This window comes from Cyrtonyx montezumae, unplaced genomic scaffold, assembly GCF_038088225.1.
Source record: "Cyrtonyx montezumae isolate F1298 unplaced genomic scaffold, pur_monq_1.0 scaffold_41, whole genome shotgun sequence".
Taxonomy (NCBI): domain Eukaryota; kingdom Metazoa; phylum Chordata; class Aves; order Galliformes; family Odontophoridae; genus Cyrtonyx; species Cyrtonyx montezumae.
Window position 1 is genome coordinate 2718780 of NW_027072047.1, and position 21348 is coordinate 2740127.

The 21348-nt window shown below is 39.5% G+C and overlaps 1 protein-coding gene across 4 annotated transcripts in view; it reads right to left on the reverse strand.

Annotated features, from left to right (window-relative positions):
• ELAVL2 (ELAV like RNA binding protein 2) overlaps positions 1 to 21348 on the reverse strand; it is a 96681-nt gene that overhangs the window by 43206 nt on the left and 32127 nt on the right. For 2 of the 4 annotated variants that reach the window (XM_065747083.1, XM_065747082.1), the window contains exons 1-2: positions 5990 to 6062; positions 3445 to 3685 (exon numbers count right to left, since the gene is read on the reverse strand). In XM_065747083.1, coding sequence (XP_065603155.1) covers positions 3445 to 3685; positions 5990 to 6061 — 313 coding nt within the window. In that variant the 5' untranslated portion in view covers position 6062. Of the gene's footprint in view, positions 1 to 3444; positions 3686 to 5989; positions 6074 to 21348 lie in introns of those variants that run through there. The other 2 variants (XM_065747085.1, XM_065747084.1) reach the window with 2 other exon arrangements.

Sequence of the window (21348 nt, forward strand, 5' to 3'; positions counted from 1 at the left end):
AGACTGCTAAAATTAGAAGCACTGCTCCCTGTGCAGGTTAGAAATAAAGTTTCTTATTTTTAACTAACATCTTTTGTTAGAAGACTAATATCATGTGTTTGCTGGCAGTTAAATACACACATCAAAGCTGAGAAGCTGCCCCCAGATAAAGGCAGATATGACTTATTTCCCCAAACAGTTCCAAACAAGAAGATTGTCATCAACTAATTTAATCACCAACTACAGACTGTATTTAAAGAACCTTCTTAGGCACCACTTTATGCTATACAGAAGGCATCAAGAGTTTCAAACAAGGTCTGCAATTACATTTTCCCCTGTTGTAATCCCAGGAAAAGTCATCTGACACTAAGTAGCAGCATTATGAGCTTCTAGCATAGAATTTGCACATCACCAGTAAGACCCCGAGGCTCATTTCCGTTTGCCTGCAGCAATCTCATAACTGGGAGAAGCACTAATCCCTAAACAACATTAACAAAAGACGCTGAATATGTGAACTCACAACTGCAAGAGCAGTAAACAGCTTGAAAAGCCATCTCATAAACAGGTGAAGTACCAGCTATATCCTTCTACTTTTGGAACAAAAGGTCAGGAAACAGCTAAGTAAAGGAGCTTTTTGTTCAGAGATATGGAAGTCAGTACCTATAGAGAAGATCAGCTTGCTTTCAGCTGAGGGCAAAGTGTGGCATCAGCTCAGACTAGTTTCCTTGACATCCCAAGCCATTTCTGATGCTCACCACAGTGATGAGATTGGTGCATAATTCAGTAGCAAAGTCAAATACGAAGGACGGAAAGCAGCAGCTCCCGCAGTCATAATGCCAGATCATGAATCTCCAATTTATTAATTTTGCTACACTGACTTATGAGCAAGTCATCTGCTATGAAGTAGTGCTGATCATTAAGATCCAAAGGGTAGAAAAGCAATCCTAACTAAAACGCACAAAACCTAGTTAGACTACCTGAACAAGAAAGCAAGAGCTGAGCTCTGAGTGGCCTCTCAGCTTGATTCATTTTGTGCCACTGAGTAGACCCTGCCTTAGGAAGCTTAAATTGTCAAATGCTAACTGAAAAGAATCACCATGAAATACAGCCTAGTGAATTCACCAACATAGATCTACACTGGCAGACTTTTAAGTCTTCCTCTTCGGGCACGACTGCCTTCGTTTGTGGGAAACTTGCTTTCAAATTAATATATATAAACTATGTGTAGTGTAGTTCAATTGACAAAAACATGACTTCAAAATCCCATTTTTGCCACCTTAGAAGCAGTTTCTCATCTCTAGGCTAAGAACAGTTATTTAAAGAAAGTGAGGTCTGAGAGTCAGCCTCGCAACACAAAAGTGTATCTCATCAACAGAACTGTCTAGGGGTAAGAATAGTAGGCACAACCTACATTCATGAGTAACCAAAGCCAAGAACACACCTTTACGTTCACAAGTCATTCTCACATCACGCACTAAACTTATCAAACATTGCCACAGGTGCTGTCTCCAGTGTGCAAAGAATGATTACAAAAAGCATTTTCAAAAAGCAATGGTAGTTATCCAGAAGCAATGGAAATGTTTTGACAATATTTTCATCCATTGCATGTTAGCAGAGTATAAGGACTGGAGATTAAAGTATTTGCGTTATCCAAAGGCTTGAGGCTCCAGTCAGTCTTCACTACTGTCTGAGAAGCAAACTAGACAAAAGGCAGAACTTCAGCTTAGCCCACTTTGGTCAGCCCTGGCAGAGACAGGTGTAGGTATAGTAAATACTGGGGAGTATTCACAACCCACAAGTTTCATGTTTTTTCACTTTTCTTTTGTTTTAACAAAATTATAAAAAAAAACAACAGTATTTGTTGTTACCTACGATACCTACATTATAGTATTTTACATGTAGCCCAAGACAAATTCCCCTTATTGCAGCCTAGACAAGCCAAAAAGTTGTTGCTGTTAGATTCTTGCTTAAGCATCACCCTTCCACCAGTGACATAATAGTGTCCATATCAATGGGGGAAAAGCTGGAGAATTTCTGCATAGTTGAAAAGAGTAAATAATAAATAAATAAATAAATGTAGTAAGGACACAAGAAAAAAGCACATGTTTTATGCTGAAGACAAGTCCCAAGGTTGGTGCCAGAGCTGCCAGAGGGTTTTAGTCTCTGTCACATACGCAGTTGGGGAACATCTCCAGCACACCCCAGGTATCAACACAGACATGCAGAGAATGCAGTGAAGTTACATGTAACCTTTCTAACCTAAAGTCTTTTCCTACCACTGCTTCCCTGGGAAGGCTTAATCACAAGAAAGTCTATGCCATGTGAGTGCATAATGTTTGGCCACTATCCTCCAGTACTGATGGTTTCAGTCCCTCAAAGCAAGGAACAGTTTTAAACACAGTACATTCAAGAGCTGCATCAGATATATTTTGAAAGCTAGGTATTGAACAGCTGTGCAAAAAAAAGAAGCAAGGAAATGCAGAGCCAAAGTCAATTTCTGAATAAAAATACTGAAATGTCAACGTAAACCATACACCATAATTTTCTGATTTGACAGAGCTGGGGTTCACAAATGGAAATGAGAGAAGCTGAACATTGCTAACAATCCCTTCCTTTAGTTACTGAAGTGCAGGCATCCATCTGGTAGTTCTTTCAAAATTAAACAACTGGTCTAAATGCATGCACTCTGAGCAACAGCTGCTGGTAAAATGAAGTACTAATCGACAGCATCACTCTGAAGTTCATACTTGCATAGTCAAGACAGCACATGTCAATTCAAGAGCATACCCTAAAGAAATTGTTTTTAATGCTGCAACACAAAAGCTGTATTAATTAACCCACCTTCTCCCAAGGTAGAAATCTAAATCCCTGCATCTTTCAAAATGTAGTTTTCTATCTGCTACAGCTAAAAGGCACAGCTCTAATAATAGAATAATTATAATGACGCTTACTTGAGTTTTTATCTGCTTTTCAATATCACAGAATGATTTGGGTTGGAAGACCTTTAAGCTCATCTAGTTCCGGACCCCCTGCTATAGGAAGTGGCAACTCCCACTAGACCAGGTTGCTTACACAGCCCCATCCAGCCTGGCCTTGAATGCTTCCAGGAAGTGAGCATTCACAACCTTGCTGGGCAACCTGTTCCAGTATCTCACTATCCTCACAGCAAAGAATTTCCAATATCTAATCTCAACCTACTCTCCTCCAGTTTAAAGCTGTTAATCTGAAACTGCTTTCCAAAGAATCAGAAAGCACAGAAGATTTAAAAGACTCATTAGCGTTTATAGTACTCACATAACTGAATGAAATACAAACATTCATTTTTTCTGTTTGGAATAGACTAGCTCCTTCAGACCAGCAACATCCACATTAGCTTCCCTGAATTTATTCTTTAACTGAAAAGAATTGCAAGACATCATCTGACAACGCAGACTATGGGAAAATGAAAAGACTAAACCAACATACCTGTTATTTTGTCCCTGACAAGCTTGCAGGACTCTATCTCACCAATACTACCAAACAGACTCTTCAACTCCTCTTGTGTCATGCTCTGTGGAAGGTAGTTGACTATCAAATTAGTCTTGCCGTCTTCTGTGTTTCCAGAATCAACTGGTGAAGAGCAATTATTTATAGTGTTTGAACCATGGGCTGTGTTATTGCAAGTTGGTCCATTAGACAGTTGTGTTTCCATGGCAGCAATTACCTGCTAAAATATAGAAAATAAAAAACATCAACATTTATATTTTACCCTTTCTTATGGAAAATCCAGACAAGAATCTAAAAGAACCACCACTATGCACAAGTGGCGTTATCACAGCCAGATAACGCTTCTACATGCAAAAACACTACTGAAGAATTTTTCAAGTGTTGACTTGATTAACAATTTCAAACTTACCGGCAAATTAAGCCATCACTAAAATCATCAAGATTGACCTCAAATTAATACCAAAAACTTTGTTTCCCCCACATCCCATCCTCCAATTCATTTAGGATACCAGACTTTCTAGTACAGAAGTTACCAAGAACTTTTTCAAGAGCTATCAACACTATTAACCTACAAGTGACAAGTGAAGTACATTGTTTTTAAAGTATTCTTTTTTTTTATTATTTGGGGGTGTTATTTTCAAGATAGTTGGATATCTAATTGCATCTTGACCCTATGTCTAAGAGCATTATAAAGACTAATAATTTAAAGGAAATGCTTAGACATGAAAATCAATGTGCTGAAATGGAAAATGAACCCTTTATTCATAACTTTTGAATCATTCTTCTGACACCACAGGCTGGAAGTAGGTTTCCAAACATGTTTTGATTAAACAAACATGCAGTTCTCACCGCTCCTTTACACCCTGAAAACAGCTGTTTGATACTTTGATTCAACCTACTTATAGATATCAAATGAGTGAGCAATTGCTACTCCAGAAACTCTGCTGTTTCACCTTAAAGTGACTAGTTGCTGTGACTGGCAGATTTGATCCACAAGTACAAAGCCTTTCTGCCTCTCTGGCAGTCATCAACTATTAACAGTCAGTAAAGACAGCACATTCTCTTAATAGCAGTCTAATACACAAACCTTGCGTAGCCTACCTTGTTCACTACCACATTTAAGGACAACCATCAGGAGAAGATTCTACAGAAGTTATCCATTAACAGATCATTTAACAAAGAAGCAAGACTCAAGACATTTCACTGAAAAAATCACAGAAATCCAATCTCACGCTAAGATTTCTAGGAAGAGTTTTCACACAGGGAAACATCTTGTAAAGTTGCAGAGTAGCATCAAGTTGGAAAGGACCTCTCAAGGTTATCTGACCTAATCCCCCTTCTCAAAGCAGTATATCCAATCAGTGCATACCTAAAGAACTGTTTAGGGGCATATCTGAATTTCCCAAAAACATTAAAGGAGTGTCTGAATCAAGTTAAGATGTTCCCAGAAAAACACATCTGTTTTGCATATAAACATTTTCCAAGAAGTTACTTCATACTTCAGCACAATGCAAGAAAAGGCAGATCCATCTATTCAGAGCATTTAAAGCAGAGATGTGTTCTGGTTTTCCTGGGGAACTACCACTGGATCAGAAGCATCTTATTCCCTCATGACCAATGACCAGGGAGGGGGTAAATTACTACTGGTATTGTGAGGAAAAGTCTACTGAAGAGATGAGAATCAGACGATCCCAGGATAAACTGTTTCTCAGAATTCCACCATATTTACCAGAGCTGATAGTCACTAATGCTTTCTATTCATACCATAACTGTGGCTGCTTCCTTCCAATCAAATTTTAAGTCTTCAGTGACCAAAATCAGGAGTTACAAGGACAAAAAGTCCTCACTTAATTGCATGCTTATTTCACATTCAGGTGGCAAAAATGCTATCTTAAGACAACATGCAAGGGAACAGCTGCAGCAGCCTGTTTGTGATGAAATTACAGCATTTCCCAGCTATGGAACCATCTGCTCTGATGGAAGCGATACTAATGTCTTACAGTTAACACACATTCCCTTGATAGGTTGCATATAACTGTTGGATAACACAAGCCACATCTTCAGCATTTACTAAGTATTTTCTACCCAAATAGACCCAAGATAAAATTACAATTTTTAAACAGTGTATTAGAATAAGGTTTTTAAACACACTTTAAAAAAAGTAATCATAAACACATAGTATACAGGTTTTTAAAGTTACTGCAACTTAGTATTCAGACCATACCAAAACAAGTTTAATGTAATACTATTCAATTATCCACTGGATATTTTGAAATATCACTAAAATCTCATTAGAAGAAAGGCAAGCCTCTGCAGTATAATTTCTACAGGAGATCACCATATGTAAGTTGTCATGGTATGCCAGTTTGCTCTAGAACCTTACAGAATAGTGACACAACCTACAGCCTATAATGAAACATAGAACAGCATTAGCATTTCATATGAGATTGGAGTTTGGTATGGCCTCATCACTATTAACATGTAGAAAAAGTAGCCTACAGAATTTAAGAAAAGTCCCACAGACCCCAGTCCAAGGCTCTGCTGCCCACGAACCACTTCTAAGCAGAGAAGCCACATCACACAGTCTGACTGCCATGTTAGTTTGGAGTTGCCGTCTGCAATATGGACACAAAAGGACTGAATGTTAGATTAGCAAGATAATGCAACAATCAGTTTGAACAAATTTACAATAATTGCATTAATATTCCCAGCACATCCACACAGTGTGGCTTAATTGAATTTGAGGCAATTCCAATCTAATCTTTCCAAATTAGTTATTTTTCTTATATGAAGTTGGATAATTTCTTTTAAGACTTAAAAGATCATTACCTCTGCATCTACCCTGGAAACTACTCTAAGAACCATATATCATACCCAGAAGGAACCTTAACACATCATAGTTGGTGGGGGGTGGCTGTGTTCTTCCCCCTACACCCCAGTCTTCAAAACAGAACAGGAATCAGTTTTCAATTAGTATGTTCAACCATGTGCGCACCACAGAAGAACACCTCCCACTACATGCCTTTCCAGTCCACAAAAGGCAGAACACTCTACTTTGCGAGGATCCAGTCCATTACCAAAATCCTAGGTTTTAATGATTAAAATTTTGCAGAGAAGATATTCAGAAAGTTTCCTGCAACAGGTACTCCTAAAAGGAGTACCTGCAGATATGCAAGTTGCAAGGTAGTTGAGGGTTTCTCAAGTGGAATACCTGGACAAAATTACAAATGGATTAGTTCTTCATAATGGCATTTTCATGTTCAAGAACATTGTTTTATTTGCTTTAAAAAAAAAAATTACCACACACCTAGTTGTATTTTAACTGAACAGTGGTAGGAGGACATCACAAAAGCTAATGGACCATTTGCAGCTAATTACAGCTGGTCTAAATCTTAAATACAACCATAATACTCAGCAGGACTAAGAAATGTTCTCACAGTTTGAAGCAGGTATAAATCCCAGAGACTTCTCCTGGTTAAAAAAAACTTAAGCAGTACATTTAACTTGATTAGTAAGACTTGGTAAGAACACCACATCCACATCCAGGTTTTTCAAACACATGCTCATCAAAATTGTTTTTTATTAAACACTTGAAAAACTTGTCCTCTCATTAGCTACCAAGATCTGTGTGGATAACTGGCTTCAGACTGAGCTTTTAGTATCAACCTAAATTAAAAAAATAAAAATAAAAAAGACTTCTAAGGATTACCATAACTGTTCATGCATAATACTAAGACTTTTGTTATCAGCCAAATTCTCTATGGCCTCAAACCACAAAAAATGAAAAGACACACACTTCTGAAGCAATCCACGGCACCCAAGCAAACACATTTGGCAAACTGCTTATCACAAGAGATCTGTTACATATATACAGGTTTTACTGAGGAGACTGCATTACAATATCAGATCTATGAACCTATCCCACCTATATGCTTCCCAGCAAAGCAGCAGTAACTGGTATTTGCTTTCTGCATGCCATGGTTACAGATAAAGAACACCTCTATTATCTGTAAGTACTTAAGGTGCACTGACTATAGGCATCAGTGAGCCCCTAAGAGAATCACCACACTTCTCAAAGTACTTCAAGTAACTTCCAGCCCACATAACACCACTTTACAGCTTCGAAGTTGAACAGCTTTTTTGCACCTAATTTGGTGCAATTCAGTACAACTTACACCTCACCAGGAAAATAAGGAATAGGGCCAACTTGGCCAAAGAAAGGTTTTTGAAAAAACCTATCTCCCACCTAAATCACACTATTAGAAGATTAAAATGGTACAATTTTAGCAAGATTCCCAAGTTAAAGCAAGTGGACTATACATGTACTATAACATTTTTTACTGTATTACCCTCAGAATATTACTTTTCAGATGAGTACAACAGCTTAGCAATCATTCAATTCAATAACTGGGGAAAACTGTTAGACTCCTTATGAAAGAAATGCAAGGCTGTCTAAAATGCTGAGATTGATGACAACTTGGAAAAGGAGTTGAGCTGTTTCTTTTCAGTCCACATTTGTGCAGTCCACCCAATACTGTTTGGTTCCCTTTGATAACACTCTGCACTGAAGTCGTGTATCTTTAAGTAAATTCACTTTTTATTTATCAAGCGCAGTTACAGTTTTAAATCCAAACAGTCTTAAAAACTGTCTGTGACATTAACTGAACTAACTTCTAATTAGCTGATTTTTAATTCATGAGAACTGCCTGCACGGCAGAAAAGGAACTAGCTTTTTCTGAGAAACACCGTTTAAATGATTTGCCACAGAACAGTTCAAACTATAGTTTTTGTTTTTAAAGAAGGCTTTAGAAAATTAAAGGAAGGCTACCGAGATGAAGACCAGCAAGATAATATTCACTGGTCTAGTACTCCTTCCCCCTGAAGAAAAATATTTGGTATGGAATACATTCAATTGCTTATAATTAGCAGAAAACAGAAGGTAAGGTTGCATTCCTGGGCAGCACTGACAACCACGGTGAGGTGACCAAAGAAACAGAAGCTGCTGTTACCATCTCACCTGCACACAGCAGAGAAGTCTTCAGTGCATCATACTTTTGGATGGAGATACACTACTACCTGTTTTTATTCATTTTTTCATCCACACCTAACATCCTTGTCATCAGAGGGGAAATCATTTAATATGGGCTTCATACAAGTAAGTTACTTCTACTTAAAGATACCACAAAAATAATTGCATATGTGCCTGTCTCAATTTATCTCATAATTCCATTTGTAAGCTTAAGGCCATCATAGAAAACTGGCGCCTCAAAGCCAAGTGACCAGATGTCACGGTGTTATCCGTGACAGTGACCCAAGGGAAACCGAGAAGGGAGAGAGGAGAGAAAAAGAAAAAAAAAACTGCGTCAGGTGGCCGCGTGCTCCGGGGGGAGGGGGAAATAGCGGGAAGAGATGGATCTACAAAAAAACAACGGCACGATCTGAGAAGGAACGGTAACTTTACTAAGTATAATAAAATTGAACAATTGAGAGAGAAATGAAAGTTTCCAAAACCAAAAGCTGTGAGCTTACGTTAAGGAGGAATGGCAGGGGAAGCACACGTGCTGAACCTCCGGCAGCCCAGAGCAACGCGCCCAGGCAGAGCGCCGCCTGCATCCGGTGCGGAGCTCCGCCCCTCTGCTGCTCCCACAGCGTTAACTCCTTCACTGCTGCGTGATGCTCTGGTGTGGAATACCGGCATCAACACCACAAAACCACAACACCAGACACTATATATTGAACATCCGCCCTCTCAAGCCAGTTAGTATTTGTCAGAGGCAATTAAAGCTGCACCATGATATAAATACATATCTCCAGCCTCAAGAAGGGTCACAACTGACAGTACTCCAGAAATCCTGAGGGATCCCACTCATGCTTATGAAGATCCTCTTAAAAAAAAAACAACACAGCATATGACTTTCAGAATATGCTTCAGTGTTCAGTGCTGCCCTTTTCCCCCTTTGGGAACAGACAGTGCAATGGAAGTGAGCCATCACGTGTTGTTGCTTGAATAAGCACAACACAGTTCTTAGCTTTGTGACCTAAAACAGATGAACAAGAACACACACCAATGAGAACGACGTCCTTCAAATCCTTGATCTCCAAATATGAAGATCAAAACAGAATTTTATTTAGCCTCTGCTTGTAATAAAATTGCTCTTTTAATATCTGAAGTACGCTACCTACTTTGAGACATGCCAGCAATGAAAACTATTAAGCAAGAATAAGTGGTTTGCCTAAGGAATATCCCTCAACACCTTAAAAACAGAAAAACTATGGATTATTTGAAGGCTCAAGGAACAGCAATAGCCCTGACATAATCCGTAATGTCAACTTTGTGTTAAAAACAGAACTCCAAACTTTTATTTCTTCCCAAAACATGTAAGTGCTCTGTTATTCGTACATGAATGGTTACCCTGATTGCCCAGAAGAGCAGACAGCTTGGAGAGCTTACACAAACAGGCGCAGCAGTTTCACTTATTTTGAATAAAAAAAATAGGTCCATAGGTTCATTAGGTTGGAAAGGACATACAAGATCATCTAGTCCAACCATCCTCCTATCACTATCCCTACCCAACTACTAAATCAAATCCCTTAGCACCTCATCTAAACGCTTCTTGAACAGCACTAGGGATGGTACCTCAACCACCTCCCTACGCAGGCCATTCCAGTGCCTGACCACTCTTTCAGAGAAAAAATATTTCCTCAAATCTAATCTAAATCTGGCCTTCTTGGCCACCTGGGCACACTGCCGGCTCATGTTAAGCCGAGCATCAACCAACACCCCCAGGTCCTTTTCCTCTCTACATTCTTCAAGCCATTCTGCCCCAAGCCTATAGCATTGCATGGGGTTATTGTGGCCAAAGTGCAGGACCCGGCACTTGGTCTTATTGAACCTCATCCCATTGAGCTCAGCCCAGCTGTTCAGCCTATCCAAATCCCTCTGGAGGGCCTCCCTACCCTCAGGCAGTTTGACACATAATATAATCCTTGTCCTGCCACCACACACTACTTACAAGAGTCTAGCCCCATCTATCTGACATATATTTGGAAGCACTGACAAGATAACCTCTCAGTTTTCCCCAGGCTGAACAGCAACAGGTATCTCAGCCTTTCCTGAAGAGAGAGATGTTCCCCTAGACCCCTCATCAACTTTCTAGTCCTCTACTGGACCCCTCTCTGAACTGGTGAGCCCAATACTTCAGATGCGTGCACTCCAGGCCAGAGGTAAGGGGGAGGATCACCTCTCTTACTCTGCTGGCCATGTTCTTTTTAATATACCCCAGCATACCGTCAGCCTTCCTGTCCACAAGAGCACACTGCTGGCTCATGGCCAACCTGCTGTCCAAGAGGACACAAAGGTTATTTTCTGCAAAGCCTCTTTCCAATAAGTCAGCACCTAACGCATACTAGGTGCAAGGTTATTCCTCCCAGGTGCAGCACCCAACACTTGCCCTCAGTGAATCTCATCAAGTTCCACCTGCCCCAGCTCTCCAGTCTCACTGAATAACAGCACAGCCTTCTGGTGCGTCAGCCACTCCTCCCAGGTTCATGCCACCAGTAAATTTCTGAAAGCAGACTCCATCCCTCCATCCAGGTCATCAATGAAGATGCTAAACAAGACCAGACCCAGAACTGACTCACAGTGTCGTAAGAACTATTTCAGTTTATCAACAGCCAGGAAAAAGCATAATGGTTTAGTCTGATTCAGGGGAAATGCTGAAATTTAAAAGCAAACAAGACCGTTTCTGATTAGAAGGCATGCCTCCAAAGACATCTCCTACTTCATCTCATCTCCCACTCATGTACCCAAAGGAAAACAAGATTTTGTCCATCAGGCTTCCCAGTATCTACGGTGCAAGACAAGGAATGAAAATAAACCCCTTCAAAACATGTTTAGATAAACTCTCACATCCCTTCAGTTTTTCATGACAGCACTCATCTTGCTCACTGATCCTCATTATCTACAGAGGTAGCTTGAATCCAAAGCCCAGTAGTACCACAGACACAGCAACAACAGATTTTGATAACTTTGAATCTCCCTATACAGTCCCACACACAAATTAGAAAGCAAGATGCTGGAAGTAAAAAGCAGTAGCTTTCACATAGCTTTGTCCTCCACACATTTTCTCAAAGCAGTGTCAGGCTGGAAAAGCAACAGCAAATGTGCACCTGTAAACTTGCACAAGCCCTGATCACCCAATACCTTGAAGAGAACCACATTATTGGCTGGAGACAACATTATTCTCAGATCTAAAACTGTTTACAAGCAAAACATGTGCAACAGGAAGAGACATTCAAATAAACCTGAAATATGCACACCCGCCTACAGATGGCTAAAATAAAAGCAAATTAAAACTAAAAAGTCAAGCCACAGGAGGTATTGTTTCACAGGTTTCTTACTTCTACACAAACAATTTAAAGAGGATGAAGAACCCCATTTCCACTTTGAGAACTATTCTCACAAGGGAAAGTAAGAAGAATAAAGATTGCCCTGCCTAAACTGGAAAGCTGAAGCTATTCTCTATTAGGATTCCATAAGAGTGAAAGCAAACAAAACAGAGAAGGATAAAGTAATGTTAGTTACATCCTGATACAATTGCTTCAATGCATTTTTAGCTGCTTTATAAATTTAAAATATCCACATTTTTCCTTCCTTATATAAAGTCTATAAATGGCAAAAAAAAAAAAAAAAAAAGAGATGGTACTAACTGACTTGAGCCACATTACTTTTCTTTTCCCCCCACAATAGGCACGGGTGAAGAATCAAATCAAAAGAGACACTATTCAAACTTCAGTCAGCATTTTCCATCTCCTTAGAACCAAGAGATGCTCAAATGTTGCTTTACAGCCGTGTGAGGCTCCCATTATTAACATTTTCTTTGAAAACATACAGAAAGGTATGAGTGAACACCTCCATAAGCCATGAAAGGAAAGTCAATAATTATAAGCAAGTATGGCCAAAACCAGACTTTTCTTGCACTTTATTCTGAACGCCTATTACAGATTAAAGCTATGTAGCCTAAGGAACATCCTCAACCACCTAGTGAAGCTAACAGTCACTCATTTGAGAAGGAAAAAAAAAAAAGACTGAACACAGCTGCAACACTCTACCCTGCCTGCTCTTCCAAGAGCAGGAAATCACTGCAGTCCCATGAATGCAGCAGACTTTCACAGTAGCAGATGAAGAGAACTTCGTATTCTCACCCAGATATACAAGTAATGAATAATGCAACACAGAGAGAACATGACAGATCCATATGCTGTACTGAAACAACTTACGTGCAAATTTATATAATCCAACTAAAAATGTAGGAAGATACAGACTTAATAACTTTTCTGCAGTAAAATAACCTCATAATTGATTATAATCAGCACAAAAACTTGAACTCATCTGCAGTTTTGAACTCTGTGGAAGGCATTGCTGAAAAAAAAAAAAACCCACAGAAAATCAAGAACAGTAACATAAATCAAGGTCCAGAACCACCTGTAGAACATAAGAGATGGATAAATCATTATTAATACAGATACCATATAACTGTCTCCATAAAATAGGTTTTCTGGATAATTTAGCCTCAATACACGAGCACTTTTGCTCAATCATTTGCTGATTGGGATACATCTATAGTCTTGCATCTCTAGCGTTTCCCAGTAGTCTATTTAACATTTACTGCCACTAATTTAACTTGGAAGAATGGCCAACACACCAGAAGGCTGTGCTGTCATTCAGTAAGACCTGGACAGGCTGGAGTGTTGAGCAGAAAGGAACCAGATGAGGTTTAACAGTGTACACTGAGTCTTGCACATAGGGAGGAATAAACACGCACACCAGTACAGTTGGGGGATGAGCTGCTGGAGAGGAGCTCTGAGGAGAAGGACCTGGGTGTCCTGTGGATGACAGGTTGACCATGAGCTAGCAGTGTGCCCTGGTGGACAAGAAGGCCAATGGGATCCTGGGATGCACTAAAAAGAGCATGGCCAGCAGGTCAAGGGAGGTGATCCGGTGATCCTCCCCCTCTACTCTGCCCTGGTGAGGCCTCATCTGGAGTACTGTGTCCAGTTCTGGGTTCCCCCGTACAAAACAGACAGGGATCTCTTGGAAAGAGTCCAGCGGAGGGCTACTAAGATGATAAAGGATGTGGAACACCTCCCCTGTGAGGAAAGGCTGAGAGACCTGGGTCCATTCAGCCTTAAAAAAAAAGAAGACTCAGAGCAGAGCATCTATATCTATAAATATCTAAGGAGTTATATATCTAAGGACATCTATACATATATATAATAGACATGTATATGTCTAAGACATATCTCTATGTCTTATGTATCTCATATACCTTATATGTCTCATATAGCTAAGACATGTCTCTAGACATATATAAGGACATCTATATAAATATCTAAGGAGTTATAATATCTAAGGACATCTATAAATATCTAAGGAGTGGGAGGCAAAGGGATGAGGCTGAACTCTTCTCAGCAGTGTGTGGTGATAGGACGAGGGGAAATGGCCACAAACTGATGCATAGGAAGTTCCACACAAATGTGCAGGAACTTCTTCACAGTGCAGTGATGGAGCACTGGAAGAGGTTGCCCAGAGAGGTGGTGGATCTCCTTCTCTGGAGACATTCAAGACCCACCTGGACGCCTACCTGTGCAACCTGGTCTCAGGAGCTGCTTTGGCAGAGGGTTGGACTAGACATTCTCTAGAGGTCCCTTCCAAACCCTACAATTCTGTGATTCTGTGAAACTGACTAAACATTCCCCTTGTTCTTTATGGGCTAGAATTTTATTTTATTATTATCATTTAATTCAGTACCTTGTATTAAATGTTATAACAAGCCTATTACAACTTCCATCCAATATATTTACACACTTCTATATTGACTTTCGATGTCCAACCCACTAAAAATTCTACCTATTAAGTATGAGATATAGACATTTCCACAGCAAATTCTGTATTTTCTTTTTAATTAACTTTGAAAGGCTGATTTGCAGCTGTATTAATTCTTCCTCATGGCATCAAAAGCCTGAAGTAATACTCCATTCCATGGTAATATGTCTAACTAAATAATGAAACAGCCATCATGGAAGCACGCTGCTGTGAGAGAACTCGCAAGTTCGCAGAGTTCTATATTCCCCAATTTATATTATTCTCTGTACGTCTTACAACTTTTGATATTAAAGGAAAGACTAGAGAAATGCTAACAAAGTTTCTGAGAAGTCTCAGGATAACATGAAAGCAAGAACAAAGTCAATCCAACAGCACATGGCCCTGAATAATTTCATACCTTCCTTCCTTTATATGAATACAGATCAACTTCCAGGAAGTCTCTTACACATCCCAAAAAATTCTAACACTTTCTACAGGACAAAAATGAGCCTTGCTAGAGAAATACAACATGCAGTAGAGAACAAAATTTTTACCTGAATAATTTTAACAGGTGGAAAATATGATACTAACATTATCTGACTTAAGATGCCCTTGTCTCTAGCATGGGATAACCTATGTGTTTTTACTTAACATTTCAAAACAGCTACAGACAATTCTAAGGCAGTAGCTTTCACTACGTTTGAGACAAGGAAGCTAAGACCTTTTTCTTCTCCATCACTATAACAGACCTGTCAAATTACATTACTATGCCATGACACCCAAAAGCTGATTTCTGTCAAGCACTGAATACCTCAATACATCATATGGCAGACTTTACAGCATGAGATTCCTCTGACACGGAGACAGAAATCCACATTTTGAAGCTTTGCTATTTGATTCATCAAGAAGTACTTACGAAGAGCATCAAGCCCACTTTCAGACAAGAAACAATGAACCTGGGGGGGAAAGAATAATGACCTGATAGGGCTGGGGGCAGCAGAACACCCTAAGAACCAAATCACAGAATGACCTGGATTGACAAGGACCACACCTCAAGGCCTGCCTGGATGCCAACTTGTGTAATGCAGTCCAGGGAGCTCGCTTTGGCAGGGAATTGGACTAGATGATCTCTAGAGGCCCCCTCCAACCCTTCTAATTCTGTGATGTTGTGATTCTGTTAAGCATCATCTAGTTTTAATCCCACTGCCAAGGACAGGGTCACCAGCCACCAGAGCAGGCTGCCCAGAGCCACGTCTCCAGCCATGCCTTGAATGCCACCAGGAATGGGCCATCCACAATCTCTCTGGGCAACCTGTTCCAGTGTGTCACTGACCTAGAGTGAGTAATTATAATACCTAATATCTAACCTAAATCTCCCGTCTTAGTTTAAAATAATTCCCCTTTGTCCTATCACTATCAGACCATGTAAACAGTCATTCCCCCTCCTGTTTACATATGCCTTTCAAGTATTGGAAGGCCACAATTGGAAGGTCTACCCAGAGCCTCCTCTTTTTCAAGCTAAAACCATCCCAGTTCTCTCAACCTCTACTCACAGGAGAAGTACTCCAGCCCTCTAATCATCTTAGTGGCTGTCCTCTGGACCTCTTCCAAGAGCTCTGCATCTTTCTTGTGCTTGCGGCCCCAAAACTGGACACAGTCCTCCAGATGGGCTCACAAGAGCTAAGTGAAGGTGGACAGTCACCTCCCTCTCTCTGCTGACCACTCCTTTAATGCAGTCCAGAATACAGCTGGCCTTCTGGCTGCAAGCATGCACTGCTGGCTCCTGTCCAGCTTCTCATCCACCAGGCATCAGTAAGCCACTAATGTCTGTTCTGAAATAGTACCCACGTTCCCTCAGGACACTTCCATCTTGCAAAAAGATGACACTTTCTACAGAAAATTCTGAAGCACAGTTGTGGTTATGCAAACATTTCACCAGGAGGAAAATATAAAAAAAAAAACAAACCCACCAAATCTAAGCACAGGAGACTCACTCACACTATACAGCAGCAGTCAGTGCCAGGGCAAATCTAGATGATTTACAGACCTTGCGGTTATCAGATATGGATTCTTATCCTATCCTGTAAGACCACACCTTGCCATTAGACAAAAGATTTTCAAAATAGTTACCAAAGCAGGAGATGCACTGCTTAGTTTAGAAATTTTAGTAGCAGAAAGAAAAACAGATCCTACTTTCAAGGAAACGCCATCCAGACAGCATAAGAACAGGTTCTTCAATAAACTGTAATAGCAGCAGCACCACATTTGGAAAAGGCAGTTTCTTCAGCTGTCAGCATGGTGTAGTATAGCTCTAGAAGAATGCATGTCTTTAAGAACACAACTTATTCCACACTTCATTAGGACAGTAGCTCATGCTCTGCTCTTTAAGCTTTAAATACTCATTTTAAAAATAATAGCACAACTAAGACAAATCATTCACACCTGGAAATGAACTCAAATACACTGGAGTGAGAATGGCCAAAATCTGAAAGAAATCAGTTGATATGAAGTGCTGCACTGTCTCACAGACAGAGAGCAAGGATTTTCTCTCATGCTGTGGTTAACTACTTCTAGGAAAATGGTATTTATTTGAACTAGCATCATCATTCTTTTTCTTCCTCTGCTGCAAAAAAGTCAAGATCTACCAGAACCATCTTGAAACTGTTTCCTAACACGCAGACCAACATCCCCAGAACCTGAAGACCAAACAGTAGTAATCGGCACATCCCTGCTTGAAAGGTCCAAACTGTATGTCACTGTCCTAATAAACATGAGCATTATTTTGAAAATAACTTACTCCTACGTTCTTTAAATACAGAAGTCAAATGGGACGGTCATTTATTTTTCACTGAGAAGGCATGCTATACATTCTACATTAAATAGACCTCCCAGAAAACACTAAACTTCAGAAGGTTGAAGGTTCATTTATTGCTTTGTAATGTTTTTTGGGGAAAGTATTAGAAAAGTAAGTTAAAGTGTGCTTACTAACAAGAGCAGTAAGGATAGTTCGAATCTCTTACTGCAAATCTGGTTTAAATACTGCATGAAGTGCGTGGGTACAAGTTACCTCCAGGTCATCTCTGTAAGACAGCACTTGGGATAGAAGACCTGCAAGTGCTCAGCCTACATGTAACGCAAAAATGTTTACAACTGTTTATGGCAGAGAACACAAATTGAGACTAGTCACCTAAGGCTAGCAATAGCTCCATCTACAGCTATAAGCTAGTTAATTTACAGAAAAAAATATTAAGAACATCAGTTTGAGTCTCTGCAGTTCACTTAACCACATGAACTCTTATGACTGGCACTGCAAAGACTTGCAAAGGCCGATGCATGGGAAGGCAGGAAAAATTAAAGGTGAAAACCTAAAGCCAAGAGCTGAAGTCTCTTTAAAGAGACTTCAACATCATCAAGACAGACATGGACAAAAGCAGGAGGAGGTGAGGACACTGTACAAGTAGAAGTTGAAAACCAGCCTCCTGACACTGAAGACACCTCAGCACCAAACACCAAGTAAAACAGTGATTTCTAACCTCTAAGACATACGCTACTGGTAACTTATCTCACAGTCTCTGTCCCAAAACTACCACAAATTGACAAAAGAAAATCACTAAGTAAACTGCATGCGCTTATCTCCTGTGTCACACAAGTACACGAAGGTTCAGTTTTTTCCTTCCTCACAGTGAAACTCAAAAGTAAAACGTCAGTAGCATTCTTGTATCTACTTATTCAAAAGTAAATTTTCATAAGGTCACCAGAATCTTAAATTCCATCAGAGGCTTGAAAAAGAGATGTGGCAAGTATTAAGATTGCTATTCATTTAATTTTGCATTGGTGTAAGATTAAGGGCTTCTTGCATTTTGTTTTTAATGGAAATCCAAGAGTAGATAAAAACAAAAGCAGAATGCCTCAACATCAAGCCCATAACAAGTTCAAAGAGAGCTTCCTTCCCCCTCAGATCTACAGACAATGACAACAGCACTCAAAGCTGTATTATAACTAGCTGATAAAGTAGCTAAAAACGTTTAGGTACAGAAAGTGCTTAAACACGAAGTTTCTCAAGTAGCAGAGACTGTCCTCACAAAAAAAGACATTCCATATGGTAACTATTATTATCCTGTTAAGCATCAGAGGTTACAGAAATCACAGAGATGTCTCCAAACTACCAGCTCTTCAGCTGAGTATTTTATCTTCCACATAAATAAAGGCAAGTTGGAATCATTTTCAGAACTAAAAGAAATCAGACTCAAGAACTGTACCTCTTCTTTGAAGTATATTCAGCTTTTATAACTTATCAGTCTTCACTGTAAAGAACCAGAGGAAAAACAAGCATGAAAAGCTCTGGCAAAAATACCTAGAACATCCACAGTTGATCAGCTGAGTTCTATTTAAGCCAATTCTAATTCATAGCAGCTGCATCTAATGAATCACAAAGAAAAGCTTTCTGCTACAATACAAGCAATACAGCTCAGAGCTCAGCAGCTGCATACTCACCAAGCTATCTGCAACCTCTCGTTGCCTGTTCTCAGCATCAGGTACACAACGATCTCTGTACTAAGCAAATCCAATGCTGAAAATACTGCCCTGTTCTATTATCTCTATGGATATATCATTGCCATGTTATCAGACCAGGTAAGCAGCCTGATACATTCAATGCTGTTAGCATATCATGTCTCTTTATTCCTAAGACCCACCATAACTCACCTGTTTTACACAAGAAAAAGCAGCAGTCCTCTTTCCTGTAAAGATAATTCATATATAGATACCTTCATAGAAGCTGATGATCTGCCACAGTGCAATGGGGTGAATAAGCTGAGCTGCCTATATGAATATCATACAAACCTTTCCAAGAGAAGAGACTATGGGCAATCTGAAACCATCAGTCATGATGCAGCTTAGGTGAATACAAAAATCATGTTGGGATTCTAGTCACAAAACTGTCTGGAAGATTTAAAACCAGTGGGTAGTAAAATAAGTCTACAACTGAACTCAAGATTTCAGAATATTGTCAGTTTTCTACACTAAGAACTTCAAAACTGAGTAGACTGTTGGTAGCCACTGAAAGTCGTCAACTGGCTGACTTTGATATATTAGCATAGTTTTATGAAGGCTACTGTTTAAGACCAGGATTGTATTACAAAGTTTAATATCCCCTTCTCTTATATAAGCATTTTTCCAGTCTTAGGGAACTTCTTTGGTCTCCAGAGAGTCTAACTAATCCATATAGCTACATGTCAGTCACTGTATCAAAGAGCAAAATGCTCCATTAAAAAAATAAACTTAGTTATGAGACGCTAAGTAATATAAAGTAACTGCATTTAGATGTGAATGCTTTATCTTCTTTCACCTTCTTTGTAAGAAAGGGGACAGAAAAGGAAGGAGAGTAGTGCAGGAAAAGTTTCAGGAACTACTAAAAGTTTTCAGCTCTGACAAAGTTCTATCCACATACAGGTGCTTAAAAAAAATCACTATCTTTATGGAAAATCAGCAAGCTGTAAAAAGGAATTACCAGAAATGCTGAACAAAAACTTCATTTTGCCAGCTTCATTTCTGATTGTAGCAGCACTCCACACGTGGAAAGATTCATACATGTGCTGGGAATAAATAGGAGGAATGGAGGAACAATGACAAGCATTTGGTTCTGTAAGTATGCTACCAAGAGCTTCAAGCTTTTTACGTCATTAGTCAGAGGAAGCATGTCATTAAGTCAGCACCCTTAAGGAAACCCTTCAGAAGCAAGCCAGACAAGTCTCACGAACAGGTAGATTATCCACACCAATCTGTCACAGAGCAGCAGCACCTCAGAAATGTCTTCTAACTGAAGGTATTCCAAAAATACACCATTAACACTAGATTTACAACTTAAAATATGAAAGCTTATTTTTTGTACTGTGCAAAAAATCAAAATGGAATTCAAATTTAAGAACAATTTCAGGGGAAACATTTAAATTGTATATAACAGGAACATCTGTAAACTAGTGTCAAGTATTATCTGTTTGGGAGAATGCACAAAAACCTACTTTACAGCAAACAATTCCACATCCACACCCTTCTCCCAGCTTCCTACAACCAGGAAAAAACATAATATTGTATGAAAAACCATCCTCAAGCAGTACAAACAGAAATCTCAATAAAAATGTAAAAGAGAAAAAACTATCCTCAATTCTAACGTTTTTCTTCAAAAAACAAAAAAAACAAAACCAAAAACAGTGGTGCAGTCTCCCAGCTGTTGCACCAGTCTGTTACATTCTAACTCGCTTAAGCAAAGTACAAACTGTTATATTTTCCTACCAAATTCACTACAGTAAGTGGATTAGCTATAGAGACTAACATTATTAGTAAGACTTTTCTCCAAAGCACTGAGAAGAGGAATGACTTTGGGGGTGAAGTTCTGCATTTACTGAAGACGGGTGCCAGAGAAGCAGCAGCAGGAATCTTTCCACAGACCCCAGAAGGGAGTTAAGTGGTAGACAGGATTCAGCTGAGAGAGCCCAATTGAGAAGGAGAAAAGTACTATCAGCTGTTTGCAAGAGTATTGCCACTACTTTTCTTCACCCAGAACAAACTGCAACTCCACAAACTAATTAGTAGATTATATTCACCCTTGGATGCAATCTGCACCTAGGACTCCTTGTTCCTCCTGGTTTTCAATTAAATATTCGTAAATGATTCAATCATACATGACCACAGGAGCATAGTAAGAGTATCTTCCTACCTACCACCTTCTTAAAACAAATTCCTTCACTCCATAAAGTTGAAATCACAAACAGTGGTGCTTGTCAGGACCACAGAGAACTGAAGTAACACTGGTCAAGTTCACAGAGGGAATTCAATCATAAGGCTATGCAAACACTGAATTTGTCACCCTATTAAGAGCAGGTTATTCAGCTGTACAAGCGTAAGTGTAGTGTGACCCCCAAAAAACTCAGCCCTTTTTCATTCAGATATCTCAAAGCAAAACTTACTTAAAATTTAGTGCACCTGAAATTTTATGTGTATTTAAACAGTACAGGAAGTCC